We start from the raw sequence: 26,300 nt of genomic DNA, 5'->3' as shown, positions 1-26,300 counted from the left end.
TGTGCAAACACTGCTCAACAACATCCAAAACACTGGTGTGTTATCAACACTGTTTTAGTCACAGATGCAAAACACAGCAGGCTATGGACTGCTGTGAATAAAGTTAACTCCATCCCAGCCAGACCCAGCACAGGTGCTGATCATGTTCTGCAGCTGCTGCAGCAAAAGTCATCACAAGAGAAAAGGAACACCTGTGCTGGAAGAGGTACCTATAGAGGACTCTGATGTGTCTGGGGAAGGTATATCACTATGTCAACCTACAAATCCACTAAAAATCCGTAACATGTTAGATGTCTGATTGATGCTTATCTGGGAGAGAAGCATACTGTTACAGCCCAGGCTCTCTACTTTTCTCAAGCAGAATAAATTATAATTGTACCTATGTATAAGTTTTTTCTGCATCCAAAATTCAAGCCATCAAGCACTACAGCTTGATGGACCCAGGCTGGGTTCTGCTGCTGGGTAAATGCGGAGAGGGAGCTGGCAGGGAAGCAGAAGGCCGAGGGTGCAGGGAGGAGCCCAGCCCAGGGCATGGCTTCACAGGTGGGGCTGATGCAGAGGTGTTTGGGCCAGGACCAGGAGTGGCTCCACTGCAGGGGTGTAGCAAGGGGTGCAGCCCCAGGCAAGGCTCCAGAGGTGAGGTAGGCATGAAGATATGAGGTCCAGGGTGGGGTGGGAGAGCGGCATGTGTGCTGGCAAAATGCCCGGATCCTGGCTCTGTGCCCAGAAAATGATAAAAGAGGAAACCAGGAAAGGACCTACTAAATGACCTTCTTATCTGGGAAACCTGATTTTGTCTCCAGCGTGGGCTGTGGTGATACCTTGTTGGTGCATGAGATGGTGGAAGCAAGAGCAAGGGCTGAGTGTGGAACAAAACAGGCTCTGAGGAAGTCAAACATGGAGAGATTGAGTAAAAGATTAGGAAAATTCTGACTGAGCTTAGACTCTGAAGATAAAGAAATATGTTAAATTGGAACCTGCAGCATCCAGACCCAACAATCACCAGCATTAGTGACTAGGAAGGAGGGTAGCAGAAACTGGTGAAAAGAGTGGTGAGACAGCTGTGGAGAGTTTCACAGATCACTTGCACAGAAAGGCAATGCCTAATCTGACAAAGCCTACTAGTGTGTAGTTGACACAGCAACATATTTTGAGTAACTTTGAACTGGGAGAACACTTCTGACTAGGTCATTCATTTGTGTCATGAAGGTAAAGTATTATTGACCTAGTTGTACGAGGCTTCAGCTCCACTGTAGTGGATGATCAAACCAGAGTGATTGCTAGAATGGGGAGGGGGAAGGATGTTGATTTGGTTGCATAAGAATCAGACTGCTTGACTGTATGAAAGCAACCAGGAGGTAAGAAAGAGCATTGGAGAGCACTAGTACTGTGGCCTGAAGGGGAACCCAAAATGAGTAAGTCTTAGTCGCTGGCTCACAGCCTTCTTCAAATCTTCTATTGGATTTTTAATTCACATTACTTAATGACATATAGTTCTCTTTTATCACTGTCATAGAATTATATAATTCTCATTTAACAGAAAATAATAAACATCATATTCATGTTCATGCCTGTTTTCCACTACTGGAATAAAACAAACAGTAAAATCTAGTACTTGTAATGCTACATGGATCAGAAATTCTGAACTCAGACCTATCTGGAAAGAGAGCTAGGCTTCTGTATGTGGAAGTTACCCTCCTGTTGTTGTGTGTTTTTACTGTAGTTAAAAAACAGGACTTTGGATACATGATTTGCACAACTGGGATATGCAGAGAGAGAACAGATATTTTTCTTCCAGTGAAAATGATCCAACAAAATAGTCCTGAGTACCGTCTAACTGTTTGGGTTATGGGTAGACGCAGTTTATATATACTGAGGTATTTGCAAACTGGCTGAGTAACTTTTTTAAATGGGGATCCACTTAACCATATGCTTAATATCAATAATTTGTTAGTAACTTTATGAAATAAGATCTTGCTCCCGTGCAAAGTGACTATAAATTGGAGGCATTGTTAATAACAATACTAGCGTATTATGTTCATGTGGTGATAACGTAAACAACTGCTCAAAGTACAAGGCAATGGAGTCACTGAGTATTTTTCTTATCTTCTGTCTATTCTTCAGTCTCCTGAATATTACTGTTATTTTCCACCTACTACTCCTAAGCTGTCTTCCCAATAAAAAGATAAACTTTGTATTTCCAGTGCAACTGCATGTGATTTTACTGTAATGCTGGATTTCTAGATGATTTTAATCTCTTTATTCAGTGTTCTTTGAGTCAAATTGCTGGTGAGGTTTTTTCGGTACTGTTTATGTGTATCTGTGGGAAAAATTTGTTTCTCTGTCACCGTTAAACATAGAAGCCTTTGCAGAAGACTAATGACATCAATTCATCTCACTAAATGTGGTGTCAACAGAGGTATCCATTTAAACATTTGTGAACGATGTCACCTCCACAGCTGTAGAGCTTCTACATAACAATCTACATATCCTAGTATGTAGCTATGCTATGGATATTATAAGTGGCAACAAGGCAAAAAACTACAGTGGTACCTTAGAAATTACAGTACAACTTTATTGCTCTAAGTGGAAGCTCTTGGAAGACCAAAATGACAAATTACTAAATAAGTGCATAAATACTTGTAACATCATTTGAAAACAAACTAGTGTATGCCACTGTCTTTGAAGGATCTGTTTTCTAAAAAAGAAGTTGGGTTTGTTTATTTTGAAAGTCAGGAGAAAAGGGGAACTCATGTCACCAGTTTTTATCTCCTCATATGTCGCCTTGAGTCAGAAGAAAGGTCTCTGAAGGCATGCAAATGGATATAATATAAACAAACACAGCTTCTACATCTGCACTCTTTACTGAAAAACTGTTAATATTGAATTCTGTATGAGCAACTACTGATACCATGATAATTGTTGATAGGAGCCTTCTAGCTTTTGGAGACTATTCAGCCTGTAAAGTACTTTCCCAACTTGCTTTCAAAGGCTGCATTATGGTAGTAAAATGAAAGTCTCAAATGCTTTTGGGTTTTGTTCCTCGCTTGTCAAAATCTGTCCTTCCTCCTTTTATTGTTTCTATATTTACATGCTGCAGAGGTAAAATGATGTGGTTAAGTGAACAGGGTAATGAACTGTGAGCTTACATTCAGGTAATGGTCTCCTACTGTTGAAGAAAGTCATGAAGTAAATCCAAGACATTTATTTTTAAGCAAATTTAAACCATTTTTGGAGCAAAATTTACACCTGTTAATATTGATCCTAGACCACAGAATACGAAAGAAAATTAAGCTTCAGAGTTTCCAGGGCAGCTTCCATCTATCCAGTAAAAAGTTAATCCAACACAGGAATGTCAACTGAGATGATTGAGATACTTCAAAAGCAATGTATTGTGAATGCTTCTTGCACATTTAAGCTGCTAAAGACAAGAGAAATGGTGATAAATTTACAGCAAGGACCCTTAAATATCTGCAGCTCATCAGAAACTTCCCTGTTCATGAGAGTTCTAGTACTCTGAGCACAGCCTCTTCCCGGCAGCTGTAAGCACTGGAGAAGAGCCGCTGTGAATCCCTGCTCCACCAGGCTCCCCTGCATGCAGCGTGGTGCTGAGCTGTTGAAGAGTCAGGGAAATGAATTGAATTTAAGCATTCCATTACTATGTTGGCAAGCAGGGTTTGAGGCTAGGTACTGCGAGGAACCATTTGCCTGAACTCTTCAGATAAATGCCTTGCACATCAAATCAGCATGTAGACAGCTGATTTGATAGTTCACAATATGGTTAGTCTGCAATTCCTTTAAAAGATACCATTAAGTATGTCTATTACAGGATTTATAAAGGCTTTTCTGTCTTTTTAGAAAGTTTGTGTTTTTCAACAGCTTATTTTTCACTACATTTTTTGAAATTTGAATTGATGCTCACATCCTTCATGAATTACAGTATGTCTCCAAGGTCTTTATTTGGCAAAGCATATTTTTCCAGTCCATACTGGCCAAGAACTGGCACAGAATCTGTTCATCCTATACAAGGGCCTAAAAAAATGCAGCCACCTATTCCAACCTGTAGTGGTTGCCTTGCCTGCCTCACAATCTTGAGGACTGTGAAGAGCTTTTAAAAATCTATATGTGACACCAATCTCTCTTTCCTGTTGCATTTGTTGCCCATTGAACCCCTCCCTGGAGCCTCAGTAATTGGATGCATTGCAGAAAGGCATCCATGAACAGGAAGCTTCCTGTTAATATTACTGAAAGGAATGGGGTGGAGTGATTAGAATGAAAATGCAAAATAGCTGCTCTCAAGAGCAAGGATCAAAGAGGAGGTGATGAATGGCTGCTTTTGGTTGTTATTGCTTTTGAAAGGTGACTGAAGGGAAAACAAAGCAAAAAAACACACACAAAAATTGTTGTAAGTTAAAGCTATTGGTCTGGATTCTCAGTCCACCAAGTTCAGTTGTGCTGTGCCATTTAAAACAATTCCACATGAGGGAAAAATCTTTTTCTTCTCCTCTGTAAGAACATAAATAGCAACCCAAATGCCTCTTCATTTTTCCCAAGTTTAAACTGAAATCTCTCACTGTGTATCCTGGGTTTTCTCCTGTTCTTTAGTTCCTTTTCAAGCAAGACCTGTCTTTTATGTTGTCTTTGTATCTCATTCAATAGCATAATATGCCGTATTATGCCAATTTTTATGGCACAACAGTAAGCACAGATTTACAATGAAACACAGTAACAATAATAAATAGTAGGAAAAACAGAAGCTTTTTGTCACTCCAAATTTGAATTCATATTTGTTTTTCTCTGAACCTGTGGACGCTATCCCAAGCAAGAAGCAGTGACTGATGAAAGGACACAGTCTTGCCATGGTGTGCTTCTGTGAACACTCAGTGTGATTAGACATGTTTCTTACAGTTTTACTCCTCCCTAAAAGGAGCTACCTTCTTTCCATGTCTGAATTATTGCAATCAGCTGAAACCTAAGCCTTGTCGACATCTACAGCAAAACTCCAGCGAAGACTGGATTTCAAGGTTTAGCAGTATTTGAGTTGCTGTGTTTAAAAGGAAGCAAGTGTTCTGGGTCTTCTAAGAGAAGCTAAGCTACTCAGATGTTCTTTGCTTTATTTACCCTTTCTGCGCAGTGAAGGTGCTACTATTTTCCTGATGTCACAAGGCTGTTGAGGGACTGGATAGTATGGAAAACCCAATCAATACAGATTGATGTGAATGAATGCATGCAGTTTTCTTCTGTGCCAGACAAGGAAAGCCAGAGCATAGCACATTCTCTTTGGACTTTACTGAATGACACAGCAGTATAAATTCCTCATAGACCTTTTACGGTCTGGGGGTAGAAAGCCGAGTACTGCTACTATTAAAGCTCTACACGTAGCCATCTAGCCGGACAACATACGTGTATACAACATCGTGGTATACAACAATAGCACGGGAGCTTTTGTTGCTTTTACTTTCAGTTGCTCCTATTTGCACTCAAGGGATAATTTCTAGCTAGACAGATGATGAATGCCTAAATAAGAATCTTATAATAGAAACAGTTTCTTCATAACACCCAGACTTTATGGGCTGTAAAAATCAACTCAGAGCCCATCACTGGTACATATAAAGTTGGAATAGTTTTTCCTTATATACCTAATTTCACCTTTATTTACATTGAATCTTAATTGCCGTTTTATTACCTAGCCAGTTATTCTACAGTCTTCACAGGAAAACACACTAGATAACATACTGTTGGGAGCAGCAAGGCTGCTCTGCAAGGAAAGGTGAGGCAGGAGTGCAGTGACAGCGAGGCAGGCAGGGATGGTGTCCTTCTGGCTGACAAGGCATGGTCCCACCATGCCTGAGCAGCATGAGCAGAGCAGGTCCCGTGGTGGTCACCTAGCTCAGCCACATGCCAGTGATTACCAGACACACAAGTCTGTGGTGATCCAAGGTCCAAGGTCAAGCCAGGGAGTCAACTCAGCACGTCAGGGTCCGTGTCCAGATCAGTGAGGTGCATGGCCAGGCACAGGCATACTCGCAACATAGCTCAGGCAAGGACCAGTACTAAGGCTTTGCCTGGTCATTTCTAACTCCATTTTCAGATCACTTCTGAATATGTTGAAAATCATGGGCCAAAAACCCCCTACAGATTGCCAGTGGTGCTTTCCCTTTACTCTTCAAAATATTTATTTATGTAAGAGGCACTTATAAATATAGCTTAAATATTGTTCAGGCATATTTGATTTGTTCCTTTGAGAGCAAAATAGGAGAGTGCCAAGTAACATCTGCATAGATGAGTGCCGATGGTTGCATAGTTATCCACGTCCCCCCTGGAAGCCATGAGCATGAGCTCTGCGGTAGGAAGTTTACGCTGCCAAACTGTACTGAGCGGCAGAGCCTGTTAGACTGAGCGGCTGCAGCTGTCAAGCTTCTGAATTTGGGAGGAACCATTCTTCTGTAGAGCTGTGTAGAGCTTTTATGGGTTTTTTGTTTGGTTGGTTTTATGAGTTGTTAAACCAGTATGATTTAAATGTGAAATAGAGATGCTAATTTCATTAAAGAATACTGAACATTTTGTGAACCGGATCCAAAAAATAGCCACTGAAAGATTTGTTTAGGCTTTAACTTTGCCCATGAATGTACCACATCTGCTGAAACAACCTGTTTCCTGAGTGTTATTGTTGATGTAAAAATGATTTAAAGGATTGCTAAATGAAGTGAAACTAGAACACTAATCTGCTGAAAGGCTCAGTGAAGCTTTTTAGGTCCATGTTTTCACATGCCTCTTATTAAGCTTTTACATTTGTAAGCATTAAACTCTTTGGGGAGGGATGTGGGACAGTCAGTTTCAGCTTGTAGGCACTTAAATGTCATATCTACATGTCATGCTCCCGTTAGAGCGAGTGGAGATCCAGTCGATACAGCTAATGGACTCTAGAGGGGGATTCAGATGACTAAATGAGATGTCTCTTTCAAAGTGAGCCAAATAGCTTTACAGTTTCCAGGGGGATTAAACATAAACATCTAGTGCCTTAGGGTATAGAAGCATCTGCACAAGGCTGGCAGATATGACATGGGGCATATGGGAGATCTGTGCCCTTCTGGAGAAGCAGCTGAAGCTCAGGCAGGATGCCTTACAGCATCTCAGATGGCAACAGAGCCAGTGAACCAAGGCCCTCCATTTAGATGCCTATATGTATGTACCTAAAGTCTGGAGCTGAATCCCACCCCTGGAATTTGATTGTTAAAAAATGTTAAATCATTGTGCTGGTTTTTCTAACAAAAGTATCCAGAATATCCCATAAAAACCGGTGGTTTTCTTAACAATGTTGCTGGTTTTGATTTTTCCTATGTTCTTACAACCAGCAGTAGTACAGAAATGTTATTGCTAGATTCAGAAATCCAACTATGCAGGCACACAGTCCATCCATTGTGAACCGACCTTCAACAGGGAACTGTAGACAAATCTGCACAGCTTCATCACCATACTGCTCCCCTGAAAGAAAATTTTGTACCCTTTCCTTGCATTAGCAAGTATGTAGATGAGGGGATTTAGTGCAGCAGCTTTTCTGTCTCCATTTTTTAGAATGCTGCAGTTGCTCTGGTTTTTGGAGGTCACATGTGGCTACTCATGCTATAGTGACAGTATCCTTTCCACCTGAGTCTTGACAACACCTTCTACTTGAGAAAACATGAAGATAAATTTATTTTTGATATGTCTTTGCAGTTCTATATGGGATGAATTTGGTTTGACAACTTTACAGTTCACGCAGCTGTTATCCATATGGGCCCACACTGGATTCCTACCACGGCACAAGTATAGGGATTGTCAGCAGGAATGGTTGAGTGGCATGGACGTGGGCATGGGTCTCCCCTCACCTCTGTCAGCGTAAACAGGTACTACCAAGGAAGTTTGTCTTCGGTTTCCTTTTGCCTTCCCACATGGCATTTCTGTGACTGACTCCCAGCCCATGTCTCTTTAAAATCGGTCTCATGACCCATTACTATCAAATATGGGTCTAATGAGTATGAACATTTAAACCAAATTTAATTTCTACAGCCAGAAATATGCAGATAGATAGGGCAGGCTGGGTGGATTACACTCCACAGTCACACAAAGAAGTGTTATTAAGTCATTATAAATAGGAGAGAAATGTGCACCTCAGAGTTGAGCAATACACCTAGTGAATAAACTACAGAATCAAAATAATAAACTATGACTCTTTCTCCAAATGCAAGAATAATCAAGCATGTAAAAACAGGGATAATAAGGCATAAGTGCCTGCTGCATAAAGGTGCAGTGCCATTTTTTACATATCTGACAAACTAAATATATTGTACTATGCTAATGGGCTAGGAAAAACAATACATTAACTGTCTCCTGAAATGACTCTGAAATACAAAGAGCCCAAGAACTGTGCTAAATGCAAGTCCTTTTTTTCCATAAAGTTCTTTCCTAATTAAAGGGCAGCATTTAAGTGTGTCATTTTTATATTAAGCTTCAGCAGCACCATAGTGTATACCATTCTGTTTTGGAAATGGCGTTCTTCCAAAATGTGTGATTGTCTGACAGGTTAACTGATCTTTTGTAATTTGATTTGTCAACTCTGTATCTGAGTCAGGAAATCAGCTCAGTTTGCGAAAGAACTGTCAAACGTGTTCAAAATTAAACACACATTTATGGAGTTCCCTGAACTGGAATAACAGCCTGTGCCCTGGGTCTGTACACAGATCCTGGCTGTCACAAAAAAGCAGGCTTGATTATTTAATGGTTCTTTTCAGTGTGTACCTGTTATGATCACAGTTTATTACTCATTTTTATTTCTACAGGTCTATTACGGCCCCTAGTGGCTTATATATACCTAAACATCATCGTGGTCCTGGCACCAAAAGCTCTGAGAAATGTGAAGTGCTACAGGGCAAACTGTAGGAAGCAGTGAAGTGATAGGGCCTGCATGCAGAGCCTGGGTGTGTTTGACATTTCTGTAAGGGGAAAACAAGTTTCAGCAAACCCCGTCATACATTTCTTCCAAGATTTGTCATGCTTATAATTTTCAATAAAAACACTTTTGTTGGTTTAAAGGAAAAATGTTTTGAAAAACCCCCAAACCAACTACGTATCATAACATTTTGAAGAGACAGATGGTTTTATTTAAAGACTGAAAGTATGACACAGTAAGTAATTCATTTTTTAAATTACTTTCTGTTTTATAGGTGGTCACCTTGTCTGACAATCTGAGTGAAAGCTTTTTCCTTGACTATGGAAGTGTTCTCTTTGGCCAGGACTTTCATCACAACTTTCCCAATGTTCAGGTGGGCTTTCACTGGCAAAAAGTTCATTTTGAGGACCCTGCAGACTAAATCATGAATATTAGAATCACCAACAGCAGTCCCCTAGAAGACAAAAAGTCCTTTGTCATTCCAGAAGAAATGTGTTTATGCCATCTTATTAAAGAGCTCTTTAGCTTTTTTCCTAAAGCATTCTGTTGTATCATACAATATCATCCAACGCTTCCTGACCAACAGTATCAATATTCTGTGGTGTTTCTAGAGACTTGACAAGCTGGGTTTGCTTCTGATTCTGAAGAAACTTGGTTAATTTTTCCCTGTCACTGTTTTTCACATACATTGAATGTTTTTGAAGTATCATGGCACAAAGTTTAATTTTACTGGGTAAACTTAAATCTGCCCTTTGGAGAGTTGTTTTCATTTAAACATTTAGTAAGTAAGTTGGTTGCTGTCACTCTGATCAATATAGTTGGCATTTAGTCAAAATCCTGGTAATCAAAAGAACAGCAAAGCATAAGTTCTCTCTCCTCCCCCATTTTTCCCAGTCTGTTTCACCCCAGGTTTTGAGAGGATAACAGGCTTATAACCTGTGTCTCTTAAAAGAATCACAATTGGATACTTTTTGAAGGACAGTTTTAAGAATTGAGGGCTGTTTCCATAGTGGTGGCTACTAAATTGTCCATGGCCAAAGAGAATGAGTGAAGGACTGGATTGAAGAGGGCCCTATTTCTCTCCATAAAGACATCATTTGTCCTCTGGTAGGCTCAGGCTTGAAAAAGCAGCAGCTACTTTCCAATATTATTTTATATATGATAGTTGGCTTTTTCAAAATATAAAACTATTTAACAATGTGGAAGGAAAAGACTTAATTCTAAAATTTTCTGTGGTAGGAACATTTAAATCCAGATACCTTTAAGAAATCTTTCAGAATTAACTCTGTGTTGCCTAGGTATGTCTGTATTGCCAAAGTAGTTTGTTCCAAGAGTTCTTAAGCTGGACCAGGCATTCAGGTTTAAAGTAATAGTATGACTACTATTTTTCCAGAGCAGAATACATTTTGGAGTGTCCACATCAAACTAAATTCCTGTAATTTATATACTGGTAAAAGCATTTTCATTTTATTACTTCCAGAAGAGGAGCCCATAATGTCATCTGCAAAATCATATTTATTTTATTGTTGGGAAACAGCAGCTTATTACTAAGAGGAAAGTGCAAGCTCTCAATTACACCACACAATATTCTTGGTCATAACTGACAATATTTATTCATCACAACTTACCCATTTGCTCAGACCAGGAATTGCTGCAAGAGTGTTTCTATTGTGTTTTTGAAAATCCAGTTTAACTTTTAAAATTTAATTTCTTGCGTGATAGCCCTTTTATTATAGGGCTACCCAATATACGAAAACCCAATTATATGGGCTTTCTTAATTGTTTTTTCTGTACTCTGTCTTTTTTGTTGTTGTCCATTACAGACACCTACTGTGCCTCCTTTTTAGAGTTGTTTACCCTGGGTCTGCATAAATCTCGGTGCTGAAATCTCTCTTTTAAACTGACAGGATTGATTTTTTTCAGCTTGCAGTGCTCAGAGTAATACTTCTAGCCTGAGCTGAAACGAGGTCCAGAGCCGGTGGGCAGGGGTGGGGAGAGGCCCCGGGGGAGGCCTGGTAGGGACAGTAAGGTCCAATGGTGCCCTCAGGGCCCTGACACCCACACTAACACCCACCTCTTCTCTGAACAATTCTGGCCACCACACCTAATAATGCTTGTTTAAAGTGATTTTTCTTTTTCCAAGTAGGATTACCATTTTTCTATGTCATACTGTACATCCTTTAGATAAAATTTCATAATAATTTCTTATAGGAACATTACTTCTATTAAAAGTAACATTCACAAATCCGACTGCCATTTCCGCATTTTTTTCAAAACAGTCTGAAGTTACATCGTAGTACTGCAAATATTATGTTGAAGATCCATCCTTTCACTGTGGGTGTTTTCAAGCTTCCACGTCTCATTCACAGACACTCAAGCACAATCTTCAGATGCAAATTTTTACACACTTTCTCTCCAATCTCCTGAAGAATAGCAAGTAAGCCTTGGAAGATAAAGAGAAGAGTGTCGAGAGCCTCTCAGTTGAGGAAATTCTCTTAGCACTTGGCTGTTTCATTGAGAAAGGCTTTAGTGGTATTTCACTGGCATCTTGTACTTCTGGGGTCACTTCCTCCGACTTGCTGATTCCTTCTTTAGATAGGTGATCAAGATGATGTGGAAAAATGGAAAGGAAACAGGTTAGTACAAACAAGTTGGGGAGCAGGGCATGCTGGTGGGTGGCAGCCAGGCTCAACCAAGAGTCCAGCTCATCGGACAGGTCTGTGGTGATGAGACAGGTCCAAGGTCAAGCTGGAAAACCAATTCCCTGGTCAGGGTCAGGATGAGGATCAGGTCTGGTGGCCATAATCAGGGTCGGACACAGCTGTTGATGACCGGGCCGGTCTAGACTGACAAAGCAGGTCCCAGGTCAAGCCAGGAAGTCAGTTTGCAGCTCAGAGTCCCAACCAGTGGGGTCTACGGCTAAGGAGAGGCACGGCTGTAGATGGGCTGGGGACCACCGTGACCTGACATAACTCAGGCAGGGCCTGAAGCCGCAGGGTGGAGCTGGGCCAGGGGCTAGGGGGAGGCCTTGGGTGAGGCTGGTCAGGGCCATTAAGGTCTATGAGTGCCCTCGAGGCCCTGACCTTGATGTCTGGTGCCCCCGTCCTCCTCGTAACCATAAATAAACCTGCTCAGACACATACATGTTTGTGCTTATGAGTAGAAAAGACTCAGTATGCATAAGAGTGAAATCTATGGAAAATGCTACTGAAACAGGTCTTGTTTAAACTAAAAAATTGCCGCCGCCTTCTCTGTGGTCTTGCACAGAATCTTTTTACATTTATTGCTATAGCCATACTCCCTTCCTTCATTTCTCTAAATTGCAAGTAAACAACTGTGTTGAATCACTTATTTGTCAGCTTGTAAAAACAAATTTTTCTTTTCTCTCTCTCTCTTTATTACTCAGAAGGATCTCTGGTTTTGCCACAGTTTTAGGGATAGTACTATTACAAGAACTGAAGTAGTCTTGCACATTATAAATAAATCAAATTTAACATGGTAGAATTAGTTCCTGTATAAAAGGGAAACTTTTAAAAACCACTGGCTGTTTCTCAGGCAAGCCCCTCAGGGTGAGAGGACAGCAGAGAAAATAGAAAGGTGGCTCCCAGGACTTTGCAGGCTCCCAGACCTCCAGCACAGGGCCGAGAGGCTCTCCAGCATTTTACCTTCTACTGTGGGATATGGGACAGGCTGCTTTTGACTTTCTGGTTTTCCTTTCCTGGTATATAAACTTCTTGGCTAACGAGCAATCAAATTATTAAAAAGCAGTGGAAACATATATGCATAATTAACAGTATTTCTCATAACAGCAGCATAAAAAGTTGTTTTAGAAATAGGACAGCAAGATACTATTTTCCATATATCTTTTTTCATTGAGGATTTATGTCTGTAGTGACTCACAGACCACTGTTGCTGTTCTGCTATGAAAGATCAGCCTGTAGGCAAAACATAGACCAGGTAAGCAAAGACAGCATGTTCAAACACAACACTTTTACCCGTACCTTTACTTACAACAAGGTTAAACTTACTTCAGTGCTGCAACAGCAGGAATTCTACACAGGAGGGGTTTTGTTTGTTTGTTTTTCTATTACAGATAGAATGCTTAAAGTGGCAGCTGAGCCGTGCCACAGTCTGATCGTGTTAGACTGGGACCTTGTTTTGTATGTCAAGTTAATGTGCTGTAATTGTGGGAAAGATGTGCCACCCCTCAGGAGCATATCCTTCAGGGTGGAACAGCACCTCCTGCAAACAGTTTTTTACTAGGTAATTCTGGAAAAAAAAAAATTTGTTTCAAGAATAAAACCTTCAGTAGCCTTCCTTATTCATCTTAACAGCAAATAAACCCCTAGAGAAAAACTTTGCATTCAAAGCTGTACCAGGGAGAAGAGATCCCACTGGGACATATTTAATGGAGATTTTTCCAGCCCTTCCTGAAATTAGGAACTTGATGTATTTTAAAGGGAAAACAAACATTTCTATGATCACAGGTCTCCCTGATCTCAGGGAGGAGGGAAAACATCTTCAGTGATACACTCAACATATGTATGGCAAAAGTGGAGCTAATTAAGAGACACTCCCTTTTCCCTCGGCTTTCTGGAATTCCAAACCTTCATCAGAGACAGTAATTATTTTGGGAGTCTTTCACTGTTCCCCTCGTCAACATGTTTATTTCCTTCTTATGACATTGCATAAATATGTTTGTGATTTTCTGTTCCTGATGTGGCATACTAACTCTGCACCCTGTTTTTAATTCTGTGTGCTGACAAAGTGCTAAAACTGACTCAGCAAATTGTTTCTGACCATCGAACAACTGCAGAGTGATGCGGACCTTCCCTGTAGGGAGGGGTTAAGAATTGGTGCACGTAAAGATAGCATAATATAAATTTGCAGGTTGATTTAATCTAGTTACCTCGAGAGAGGTGTGCCTCTTAGAGAGACCACCCTTTTACCACCCATTGTAAAACAACGCTGCGTGTTTGTAGCTCTCCCTGTGATGCTCTGCCAACCCTTCACAGAGTTCAGGGCTCTGGGCCAAGGCCATTAAGACTGAATGCAACGGTGTTACGAAGGGTCAAGACACACATCAAACAGAACTTACATCCAGCATCTTAAACACAAGGTCCACTGTATGTCTCTCAATTGCTTTTTCATTCTTCCAACTTTGTCAGTTTTTCCCTCTAGTGAATTAGCAAATAAAGCATTAATGGACTTACCACTGAACTCTTCCCCTTGCCTCTCCAACACCGTATTTTAGAGGACAAAATTGATGACAGTACCAAGCACACACTCCTTTTCTATCACGGCTTTATTTATTTTCCTTTTTCCGTTTTATAATCTCTATCACAGAGCACATTTTGCGTGCTGCGCCAAGAGCTCATTTTCGGGGTTATATTACCCCCAACTGTGTCTTTTCGTCAACTCCTGTGCAACCTCTTAACCTTCCCACGGGCCGGGGACGGCCCAGGGCACCGCCATGCGCCCCTGGCGGCCGAGGCGAGCCGAGCCGGGGCGGGGCGAGCCGAGCCGAGCCGAGCCGAGCCGAGCCGAGCCGAGCCGAGCCGAGCCGGGGCGGGCCGGGCCGAGCCGAGCCGGGCCTTCCCCCCGCGGCGCGGCCGGCTGACGCGATCCGCCTGCGCCCAGCCCCGCCCCTGGCGTCCGTGTGCGTCCCACGCGGGGCGGCGGGGGCAGCATGGGTCGGGCCGGCAGCGGTGGCGGCGGCGGCGGCGGCGGCGGGGGGGGGCCGGCGGCCATGGATCCGGTGCGCAGTTTCGAGCGCTGGAAGAAGAAATACACACGGCGGACAAGGAGGCTGCGGCTGCAGCGTAAGGAGCGGAAGCGGCCCGAGTGGCAGGTGGAGCGGGAGGGCATCGGCCGCCTGGTGCAGCGCTACTCCGAGGTACGGCAGGGCCGGGCGGCCGGTGCTGCGGGCCGGGGCCGGGGCCGGGGCCGGGGCCGGGGCCGGGGCCGGGGCCGGGGCCGGGGAGCGAGGAGCTCTGCAGGGCGGGAACGGGAGGGCAGCCGGCGGGTGGGCATGGCAGGCCTGCGGGGGGCGGAAGAGCGGCCCCTCTCCTCCTGGTGTGTGTGTGTGGGTAGGGCTGTGAGGAGGAGGAGGAGGAGGGGACCTGTGTGGGGGGGGGTCCCGGGCAGGCGTGGGGAGCACCCGTAGTTGGCAGGGCTGTTCCTCTGGCTGTTGGCGGTGCCTGTGGGTGACAGGTTTGTTGGGTGCCGCTGCTCTGTGGCAGGCAGAAGGGCTTTCACCTCCACGAGGCAAGGACGATCCTCCATGCCTTTCCTTTCTCCCCCCAGGCAGAGGAGGAGAGGGCAGTCACCGCAGTCCCAGTGGTCCTGGTGGAGGTGGCTGTGGGCAGGCTGTGGGGCCAGGGGTAGTGAGACCCTCGGGAGGGCAGTCAGTAGTTGAGAGCGCAGTGAGGAGGAGGAGGAGGTTGAAGCAGATGGTGGGGACAGTTGTGACCGATGGTACTTGGCCCTTCTGACCAGGCAGCATGTTGTTTGTTTCCACTGAAGATGCCCGACGGGCAGAGATCACACTAGAAGAGTGTGTCGTTTAACCTCAAGTCAGGAAACAGGTATTTGAATATTAGAGCCAGGGTTAGTGGTGTTGGTTCTGTCCCCCAGATTCCCTTGAATCCCTCTGGGAGATGGCCGGCTTTTGAGCTGTAGTGTTGCTCTACATCCTGCCAACTTTGCTTGTCTGTAATTTCCAGTGTGAGAATGACTGCAGCAGATAAACAAGAAAAAATTAAACAATAATGAAGAGATAACCAAGATACTTTGTTACTGGATTTTTTTTTTTCATTTGCTGACATATGCTGCCACACATTTGCCATCAGATGGAAATGTGAAAGATGGAAAACTGATGGAAAATGTGAAATTTAGTTTCAGTGTGTCCAAATCTTGGGACTATTTTCTGTGTTACCTGTTCATAGGTGATCTGTTATCTGTTGATCTAGTGACTTTGTTGTCTAACTGTAAGGCTGTTGATGAACATTGTCTTCTCCATCCAGTCATGCTCATGAAAAGCATTAATGGCCTAACTGATGTGCTGGGGAGCTGTTTGTGTAAACTCTTCCTAGTCTGCTTTATGTCAAATTAGTCAAGTTAGATCAGAATACCATTTGAAGTATTTGAAATGACCTGGCTGCTGTCACCTAGTGCAGATTAGAGAGAGCTCACAAGTACATATTCCCAGCAGATTAGTGGAGGTGGTAGTTTCTGACAGGGAAACAAACTAAGTAGAAGTTGGTGGTGTTTTCCCCTGGTGCGTGTTGATATGGAATAGATCTATCAGAAGATCCACCTCTAACACCAGTCCTTACTCCTGCCATTCAGACTTTAATTAAAAATAAATCAGTATCTTTGGAGTTTCAGGGTACTACAACAGATCATTCTTGTGCTCCTGGAGGTTTGTAGGGCAGAGAAATAATATAGGAAACTTTGTGACGTGGCCCTTCTTAACATTCCTGTGCCTCGCTCTTTTAATACTGGTCTCACTTTTTTCTCTTTTTGGACATCTTTAAAAGAGCTAGGCTTATGCATCTAATGATTTTTAAATTGATTTAGAGGAGTGTAAGGTAGAAGAGAAGAACAATATTTGTCTCCTTTGTGATTAATATATCCGTTCTTACAGGGTCATCTAGAGTTAAAAAGAAGTTGACCACTGAAATACTTAAAGCAGCCTTAATTATTTAGAACAATTTCACATTGCTGCAATAGCCCATTTCATGTGTCACAAACCTGTTAAAATCTATCCCTTTAGTTGCACATAATGGATTCCTTGAATTCTTTTTTTGATGTTAGTAAGATAGTTTTCCCTCCTGTAGGCATACTGTTTTCCTGTGGGGACAATCTCTTGGTTGAAATTAAACTGAACCTGTATACATCACTGAGTTGTGATCTGTTAGCATGCAAAATAATAAGACTAGGAATTAGCCCAATATGCAGTATTGCACGTGATATATAATATCTTCAGAATTACCAACTGAATTTAGAAATATTTGTCAGAAATTACAATCTGTGAAAGTCGAGAAAAGACTTTTTTATGGTGATTTCTGTTTTTTTTTCCCCCTTCCCAGAATTGTACTAGCTTGAAGTGTGTGCTTTGCAGCACAAGTAGGTTTTATAAAAACAATGCACCTTTAAGTAACATTTGGCAAAAGTTTAATTGCTCTGCTAGGACCCAGTGAAAGTTTGAAATCTACCTTGCAAGAGCTTTGTCTTGAAATATGTCAAAAATGGGTTTTAGAAAGGGTGTTATTACCTTTTATCTAGAGATGAAATCCATGCATTAAATTACCTTTCTTGTTTTTGCTAGAGAGAACTAGGCTGAAAAGAGTAGTGTTGTGATCTAGGTGCTTTAAACAGGTTTAAACCCTCAGTTTTCTATAATAGCAGAGCCTGCAGAAGGCTTGGTACTTCAAGTAAATATAAGGCTGATCTGACAGCTCAGTAGCTCTTCATTTGAGGCCTTCTCTGGAATTGTTATCATGAGTTGTCAGGAATGTCTGAGGACCATTTTGCTTGGTCCCTGTGTTGGGAGATTTCTGTTCAGCAGTCTGTTGGAGATAAACGATACCTATTAGAAATGCACAAGTTGTGTAAGTTCCGAGTTGGACATTTAGAAATCTCAGTTTATGGATGCTAGTGAGTATGCATTCAAAGATGTGTAGTCTACCTTCCACTTCATCTGCTCAGACTTTATAGATACGTTAGTCTCTCTTCCCCCCCCCGCCCTGAGTTCTGTGGTTTTTTTTCTGTCCTGCTGCTATTGGTGGTTGTGAACTTTGCCAGTGGAAGCTGTCAACATATTTTGATGATGTCTATCTGCTAGAACAGACTTGAAAGTATTACATTTTTCTTAAGATCTCTACTTGACGTCTCAACGTTTTTGTAAATCATTGAGCTAACTCATGGACTCAGACGCATGCTCCTGGGGGTTTTGTGTGTGTGTGTGTGTAATTAACAGCTCTCAAGTATGCTGTAGAGGTGGATGCATGCAGAGAAGTAAATTAGTAGGTGTCAGGACAATTAACTACTTTTTTAGTATGTTTTGTACCCTGTAGGACAGCTCTAAAAAATTAAGTATACCAAGTGCTAGAGGCTGGTGAACCTGGTGAGCTTCAGGATGTAGGTCGACTCTTCTTGTCCCAATCAGGTAGATGCAAGATTGCTGCAATTCTGGGTCCCCAAGTCTGGAGGCCACGGAAGTTCTGATTTTTGGAGATACTGTGTGTATGTGAAATGCTTAGCATGAAGTTTAATTGCAAGTTATATCTGGGGCTTGTGGCACGTTGCATTGTAGAAAATTTAGAGCCTGCTTGCATATTTCAGTATCTTTTAAAATGTGATTTGTAAATTTTTTTTTTTTTTCCTCTGAAGAATACTGCATCCAGTTTTGGACCCCCCAATAAGAAAAAGACATCAATAAAGGGATCCAGTTCAGTGGAGGGACACTGAAATGGTGGGGTGCTGGAGCAGTTGCCCTGTGAGGAGAGGCTGGGGGAGCTGGGCTTGTCAGTCTGTAGCAGAGATGGCTTTGGGGTTGGGACAGGGACCTTACGGAAACCCCCAGTGCCCATGGGGAGATCATTGAGGAGGTGGTGCAGGGTGGAAGAGCAAGAGACAACAGGTGTAAGTTGACAGTAGAGAGGCTCAGCCTGGAACACTTTTTCCCAATGGGGACAGTCAGGCAGAAGCATAGGTTGCCCAGAGAGGCTGATTGGTCTCTGTCCTTGAACGATTTCAGGACTGGACTGGATGAAGCCTTGAGCAGCCTGATCTGACCTCAGAGCTGACCCGCTGTGAGCAGGAGGTTGGAGCAGAGGCCTCCTAAGGTCCCTTTCCACTTGAATTGTTCTGTGATTTCATGATGGATCTGAGCTTTAAGTTGTGCTGTTAGCCTGTGTGGTTAAATACTTAATAAACAGTTTATGGTAGAAGAGCGGTTTGGCTTAGGTCAAACTAGTATAGATTGCCTGACCAGCTAACTTGGATCAGGTCATACTGAACTACTACATATTTATGTTAACAGCAACTTTAAGAATGCTATTAAATATCTCTGTTATGCTTAGATTGTAGCACTGATTAAACTTATTTTGTTTCAGATAAATGCAAGCGAAATTCAAAGATTTTCAGATTTTCCATTGTCAAAGAAAACACTAAAAGGTAAGTACAAAAGTTTTCTTTGGAAAATACTTTAAGTAAAAATGAATGTTTTATTTTTTTATCTGCATCTGATTTTTTTTTTTTTGCTTTAAACTAAGTTTTAGATAAGTGTTGCCATGTACAGTGTTTTCTAAATGGAGGAATACATCTCTGGGCAAGACAAAAATAAAGTGTGGTTTTTTTTTTTTTTTTCCTCCCCCTGCCCCCTTTCCCCTCCTGCACTCTCTCTTCTCTTCCCACGCTGCAAATAATAGGATTGCAGGAAGCTCAGTATCGCTTGGTAACGGAGATACAGAGGCAAACCATAGGTTTGGCTTTACAAGGTAAAGATGTACTTGGAGCTGCAAAGACTGGATCAGGCAAAACCTTGGCTTTTATTGTCCCAGTAAGTAATTTACAACCTTCCATTTGTACTTAAACCAAGTTATCCGGGAAGTACTGGATGTCAAATAGCTTCAGTTAATAGATCCTGGGAGAAAAGTTATGATTCAACTGATGTAGATGTTCCAAGAAACCCAATATACTAATTAAATAAAATTATTATGCTTGAGGTTCTGAAAGAAGTGTATTTTTGACCCTAGGAGTGTTTGGACACTTAGAAGTTCCATTTTGATCCTTACATTAGTATGCCCTGCGTGATTTAGAAGTGCTTTGTTTCTCTTTCAGGATTTTGTTTTCCTGGTGCAACTCTAGTTGTCCAATTCTTTTAAAATTTGAAAACTAAGTGTATGAAATAGAATGGTGAAATTTCTTCAGTTCCTTAGACTTTTTTTAGATGAGTGGTTTTCACCCCTTTGAAATTTTAGTATTTGGACCTTATATATCAAACTTAAGCTTAGTGATTGTGGACTTCCATTTCCTTGTTGTCTTTTGTGAACTCCTTAGAAATTGCTTCTAGGCGCATGCGGGAAAACAGGATGAAAACCGCTGTCGTGAATAATACATGTTGGACTGTTCTACTCAGAACATCATGCTTTGCATTTCGTTTCTTTAAGTTGAAAGTATAATTGAGATGTTTGCTTGAAGTGTGCATGTAAGTGGATACAAAACCCATCATGTTATGATTAGATAAAGGGAAGAATATATGTTGTTTTGATTATGGAGGTTTTTTTGGTTTAAACATTACTTGCGTTTTTGTGAGCATGAATTTTGTTGGATCCTATTCTCTTAGTAACTGTAGGAACAGTAGTAGGTGTCTTGAATACCCTCTCTAGTTGAGAAGATTTATGCTTTATGCTGTTTTTTTCTTTTAAATTATTTTTTATTAGTAAAGAATAAAAAAATGTATGTGGCTTCAAAAGCTATTCTTGTGAACTTGAGAAACAAGTGAGATTGCTTAATTAGTTAATCTAGGAGCAGAAGTACTTTGTTTTATGAACCTTATTTTAAAACAGTTGTAGGGGAGGAAAGGTCTAAGAGAGGAGCTGGAGAGATGAAGAGTGAAAAAAAATTGTACAAGAATGCTTAACAGCCTTTAGTGTTTCAGAATGCTTCAGATATTCATACCTATGAAATCTTTGTGTTAGGATTAGCTGACTAAGTGTTTCTGCAGTGTGAATTCATAAGAGGAGGAACATTCCTGGTCTGAGGTGTATGGCAACTTTAGTTGGAATGCTCTGTTTATAACATGTGTGGATACTACTGCTTTAAGTCTATAACCAGAATTAAAGCTGCAATAATTTGACTTTCTGGTTCCCACAAACCTTATGAGCAGGAATGTTTCTCATGTTTCCACATCTGATTTATAATCTTGTATAAATGATTAAGTCTTAATTTCCAGAATTTAGCAGAGTAGGTTAATTTTGCAGTAAAATGTTTATGATTTACCACCCATAACTGTCTGTTGTAGACTGGTACTGGGGAGCTTTGCTACAGCAAGTATCATTACCATCAGTTAAAACTGATATGTAATCAAACTGTGAAACGTATACCGATGTTTCTTCAAGTCATTATTTTAATTAGTGTGGCTTTCTTTTTTTATGACACTTTTTGTTACAAATTTGTTGTTCTTACATATTTTCCTTCTGAGATTTTTATAATGCTAATTTTTTCAGGCTTTGGAACTCCTGTATCGCCATCAATGGACTTCAGCTGATGGATTGGGAGTTTTGGTAATATCGCCTACACGGGAACTGGCATATCAAACCTTCAAGGTTCTGCGTAAAGTGGGAAGGAATCATGAGTTCTCAGCTGGCCTTATCATTGGAGGAAAGGTGCGTCCTCTCTCGGAGTTTGCCATATGGAAGCATAAATGAGTGCTATATTAAGTGCTAGTTTAGGAAGAAACCCTGGAAACAAAAAGTCAGGGAAGAGAGTAGTTAATGGGAACCTATTGGTGACCCACTTGTTTTCCTGTCTGTGTACTCCATGTCTTTTGAAGCTTTTGCATGTTTACAGTGTTTCCAGGTTACGTGACTGGATGGACCTTCCTGCTAAGCCTTCCAGGACTACCCTGTTAATTTAGATTAGTCTGAAATGCTTTTTGCTCAAGCTACAAGTGTGAGCATGCTGAAGAAATTGTGGTATCTCTGTAGAAGGCAGAAAGGCTGATCCTTGACTGTTCTTTCTAAAAACTATCAATAGTTTAAGCTGACCTGACCATCTCTGGTACTGGCTTCTAGTGTGAACAACTAGAGCTAAACTGGTTTAACTCTTTTTCAGGATCTGAAAGAAGAGTCTGAAAGAATCCACAACATAAATATGCTTATTTGCACTCCAGGACGGCTTCTACAGCACATGGATGAAACTTCATATTTCTATGCATCTGATCTGCAAATGTTGGGTAAGTTTTTCAAGTAATTGAAAGTAATCCGAAATATTTAGTAACAGTTCATAATTGTGTGGAGCACTTCCTTGAGTAAAAAGTTTATCCTAGTCATGGTATGTAGATGAAATGGCATAAAGTTCACACATGTACAAATTAAAATAGAAAACAACAAAACCCCTTTCTTGTGTGTACTCTCTCTGAAACAGTTGCTGAGCCTGCTTTCCTTAGGATGATAAGAACAAGTAGGTGAGTTAGTAAGGAACCCAAACCCAAATGTAGTGTTCCATATAATCCTTTAGATCTGTCTTGGCTAACGCTGGCCTTTCCTTTCTGGCTGTGGCTCTTGTGTTTTTCCTGACATGATAATTTACTATATGGAATATCCATTGCAGTGTTTGTATTTTGGGCCAGTTGTAGAAAACACTTTTCTTTGAATTTTGAGAGAGATTGCTGCTCCTTTCATTGTTTTGTTAGCGTATTTACTGTTGTTTCTTTTCATCCTTCCAACCTGAATAAAAATTTAAGTGTAATGAAAAGGTTTGCCTGCCACTAAGAATCGCATAATCTTTAGCATAGCTTGAGGAACTTAGAAGCAATTAAGAAGCCAATGAAGCTAATAAAATGTGAAATTATGCTTGCTGCACTTAGTACAATTCATGGCAGTTAGACAAGAATAGCATGAAATGTAGGCCCTTTTCTTAAAGCTTTGTCTCTGTGCTAGTCTGTTTATACCCTGTTTTTCAATGGTAAATTGAGCTTAGGTACAGAAGGGTCTGTTTTGCTCCGTCATGAATAGTACAGCACTGTTTTATATTCCATGCTTTTGTTTCAGTAATAGGACAGGGAGTTTGTAATTTGCAGTCTGTCTGCAAATTGCTGAACTGTTTACTTGAAATGCTGATCTTTTGTGCTTCGGTGTGTGAAACTGAGGGCTGTAATGCATAGATTATGGGAAATGCTATGGTTTCTGTTGCTTTTTTTTTTTTTTTTTGAACATATATGGAGTACGTGAATAAAAAGAATCCTGTCATACACAGTAATTAAGTTAATCTGTGCAGTTTAAGTGGGCATGGAATTTTGTACTATATGGATTTAATGTATGATTTTTTTTTTTTTAATGAATAAAGCTAAAACTGGATTTTCTCAAATCTATCTCTCAATTCAGTGCTTGATGAAGCTGATAGAATTCTAGACATGGGGTTTGCTGATACAATGAATGCAATCATAGAAAATCTACCTAAGAAACGCCAGACCTTGCTTTTCTCTGCAACACAAACAAAATCAGTGAAGGATCTTGCACGGCTTAGTCTGAAAGATCCAGAATATGTTTGGGTTCATGAGAAAGCCAAATTCAGGTATGTTGGGATAATTTTTTTTTTTTTTTCGGGGGGGGTTAAACAGATAGTAATCCTACTTAACTGCTTCTCTGACTGTCAGTTCCCTGAATCAGAAGTTAGGTTGTGCATCTTCCTCCTTCCTATAGTGTCTGATCCTGTTGTGTGCCTTCCTGAAAGCAAGGGATTTCCAGATAAGAGGGTACTAGTTCTGACTGAATCATTATAGGGAGGCCAGACCCGCACTTTTCTTGTGGATCCTCAGGCAGCTTCTCAGACTGGAAATTTGTTTCCTCAGGAGCAAGCCCTAGTGTGGATTATAGCCTCAGTGGAGTAGTATCCTGGCCTCAGCAGCACTCACTTGTGAATTGCTCCTTTTTTTTGTTGTTTGGCTTCCCTGCTTCCTGCATGTGCATACTTACTGTGCAGAACCACCAGATGTGTTGCACAATACGGTTCCTTTGTGTGCTGTTCATAAATCTGGCTTTCCAAGGAAATGCTACCTTATTGGGAAAGTGCAGGATGAAAGTCTTGTTTGTGTATTCAATATAAGGTGCCCAAAGAAAAGCATGTGGCGTTAGTCCATGTGCAGTAAGTCCTTTGGCTTCCTGACATGCTGGGTTTACTGTGCATGTTCAGGACTCCAGCCCTGTGTGCATGAAATAGATTTCTCATGCTATGCAGTTTGGATCAGAATGGGAGGCCCTTGCTAGAAGTGAAGCATGTGGTCTGCCAAGCTCAAAAAATTTAATATGTCACTAAATGAAAAAATGTATGTGTTGCTTTTTGGCACTTTTTTTTTCTTTTGAAATCTAAATGAAGAAAGTTATTTAATATTTTGCATTTCTATGTGTTCAATCATCTAAGTGTCAAATTGCTTATGAGCATGTATGATTCTTTTTCTGCCTTTCTATAAAACATGTATATTTCCACATGTAAGATGCAGGAGAAGGGTGAAGTATAGTGATAAAAATGGCTTTCCCAAGAGCAAACGAAAAACCATCAGCAAAATGAACAGCAAGCCAGGTTGAATCTTGAGGCAGTTTTAACTGTTTGATTTGATTATCTTGGTATTGTACTGCAAATACCTTTTTTTAATCAGTAGTACTATCAAAGGCATCTTTAAGTATGATTGCTAGAAAAAATTGTGTGGCTAATATCCTCTTAGCAGAAGACTATGTACAAGCCTAGTATGTAGTCTTCATTTTGAGGACTGACTGTACATCTGTTTCACAGATCTTACATTTTTTTGTGAAGTCTATTTTAAAGTACATTTAATTTTTTTAAATATTTGGGTGAGTGCAATTAAATAATATACTGACTAAAAAAAAAAAAAGGGAAGTATTAATTTGTTTTAGAATTTACTGCCTTAGTATATAATAGGACATTGCCTTATGAAAACAGTTTCCTCTGAAAGACTTCCAAAGCAAAAGGTGCTGTGGCATAATTCAAATTGAATAGCAGAATAAAAACTGGAACAGTCTTTTATTTTCATCCTCCCAAGTGGCCACCTTTAGTAAAGTAATTTTGAATACCCTTGGTCTGTTTAGGGTGAAGCAGAGGGACTGTAAGAGATGAGTATTTAGATGTATTTCAAGAGCAAATATGCCAAAGAATTTTTTTTAATTTTTTTTTTTTAATTTTTTTTTATTTTGTAAAGAACGGAAAGGTGAGTTAAGATGACAGTTCAGAGCTTTACAAAGTCATTTTACATGTCAGGGTGTAATCAGTAGAAGTACATCAATGCTCTTTTTTTTTTGTGCGTGATTAGACTGTGCTTTGACATTGCCTTAAGCACAAATGATGTTTTAATAGGACTAATAGACAAAATTGCATTTTAAGTCAAGGCAATTTGAATGTCACTGCTTAGACGTGGAAGGAGTTTGGCTTACTAGTAGTAAATGAATTTAGAGGTAATGTCAAAAGTCATCCCCTCCTACCCACTGGCTTTTAGTAAGGAATTTGATTCGTCTTTCAAGAGTAGCTTTCTAGTGGAGCTGCTAAGACTTGTTCTGCCAAGTGGCAGAACTTTCCAGCCTAACTTTTTCTTTTCTCCTTTTTCTGGGTATTTGTCAGACACTCTTGACTTAAAAGAGGTTAGGTGGCTCTGTAAATATTGTATGCCTGTATATTCTCTCTCTTCCCTTCTTTTCTTTCTTGTTTTAATGTTATGGGAACTAATGGTGTCTAAACGTACTTTCTGGGTTGTTTGTTTTTTTTTTCCAGTACCCCGGCAACTTTGGATCAGAACTATGTTGTTTGTGAGCTTCAGCAAAAAGTAAACATGTTATACTCTTTCCTGAGAAATCACTTGAAAAAGAAGAGCATTGTGTTTTTTGCAAGCTGTAAAGAGGTATGGGTGTTCTCCCCCCTTACCCTTCTAAAACGATTAAAATGAAGATATTCATGTAGATGTCAAGGCACCAGAGAGGTGAGATTCTGGACTAGTTTGCAACAGGAAACTGGGGGAGAAACCAAACCTCACTTACTTCTGTAGGCATGTCATGCAGGGCCTGGCTGCTGGGAAGCTCAGTGACCCAGGCTCGATGCAGGAGGGTCCTGGACACCTCAGTGTACTCAGCCGTTTTTGTGCTCTGCTGTTAAAAATGAATGCCAAAAGTTATGTCACTAAGGGCCAGCTATATCAGTTTTGTCTCGTGAGACACCTCGTAGTTGGGTTACAAAGTATTTTAATAGTTGTACCTACTTACTTTACAGGGTTTTTTATCTGCCTATATAAGAAACTATAATTGTGAAATAGTGCAGGAAAAGGTTTTTCTTACGGTTACATAGGAAGTAATCCTTCAAATATCTACTTATATAAATGTCTGGGGACTATTCTGTTGAAGCTACTTGTATGTGTTTGTATAGCACAGGTATTATTCCTGTAACTACTGCACATATCGAATATTTTACAACATACAGTGGTCTAGTAAATATTTTTTGCAATTCTTCCACTTGTGCAAGAAGTTAAAATACTTTTGTTGTTCTGCAGCTGGCTGGTGAGTACAGTGAGGTGGTTGGCTTAGTTGTACAGAAGTCCTCTGAGCTGCTGCTGTTCCTGCAATATACACAGTTTCTGTAACTG

At 40.8% G+C, this 26,300-nt stretch overlaps 1 protein-coding gene and 1 long non-coding RNA gene across 3 annotated transcripts in view; both read left to right on the top strand.

Moving 5' to 3' along the window:
- Window positions 1-797: 797 nt before the first annotated feature.
- On the top strand, window positions 798-9,412 carry LOC142041534 (uncharacterized). Its single transcript, XR_012653491.1, has 3 exons — window positions 798-1,415; window positions 7,717-7,886; window positions 9,204-9,412. It is a non-coding gene; the product is annotated as an uncharacterized LOC142041534 (long non-coding RNA).
- A 5,077-nt stretch (window positions 9,413-14,489) lies between these two features.
- The window catches only part of DDX10 (DEAD-box helicase 10), a 192,135-nt gene continuing 180,324 nt past the window's right edge, over window positions 14,490-26,300 (top strand). The window contains exons 1-7 of one of the 2 annotated variants that reach the window (XR_012653422.1): window positions 14,490-14,825; window positions 19,051-19,111; window positions 19,366-19,496; window positions 21,166-21,324; window positions 21,773-21,893; window positions 23,044-23,233; window positions 25,439-25,565. Coding sequence is in view for 1 of the 2 variants with exons in the window: in XM_075049977.1 (XP_074906078.1) it covers window positions 14,619-14,825; window positions 19,051-19,111; window positions 19,366-19,496; window positions 21,166-21,324; window positions 21,773-21,893; window positions 23,044-23,233; window positions 25,439-25,565 (996 nt within the window). In the remaining variant the exon portion in view is untranslated. The remainder of the gene's footprint in view (window positions 14,826-19,050; window positions 19,112-19,365; window positions 19,497-21,165; window positions 21,325-21,772; window positions 21,894-23,043; window positions 23,234-25,438; window positions 25,566-26,300) is intronic. The other variant, XM_075049977.1, reaches the window with a different exon arrangement.

This window comes from Buteo buteo, chromosome 18 (genome assembly GCF_964188355.1).
Source record: "Buteo buteo chromosome 18, bButBut1.hap1.1, whole genome shotgun sequence".
Taxonomy (NCBI): Eukaryota; Metazoa; Chordata; class Aves; order Accipitriformes; family Accipitridae; genus Buteo; species Buteo buteo.
The sequence above is the reverse complement of the archived record's forward strand: the minus strand, read 5'-3'. Positions and strand labels throughout refer to the sequence as shown.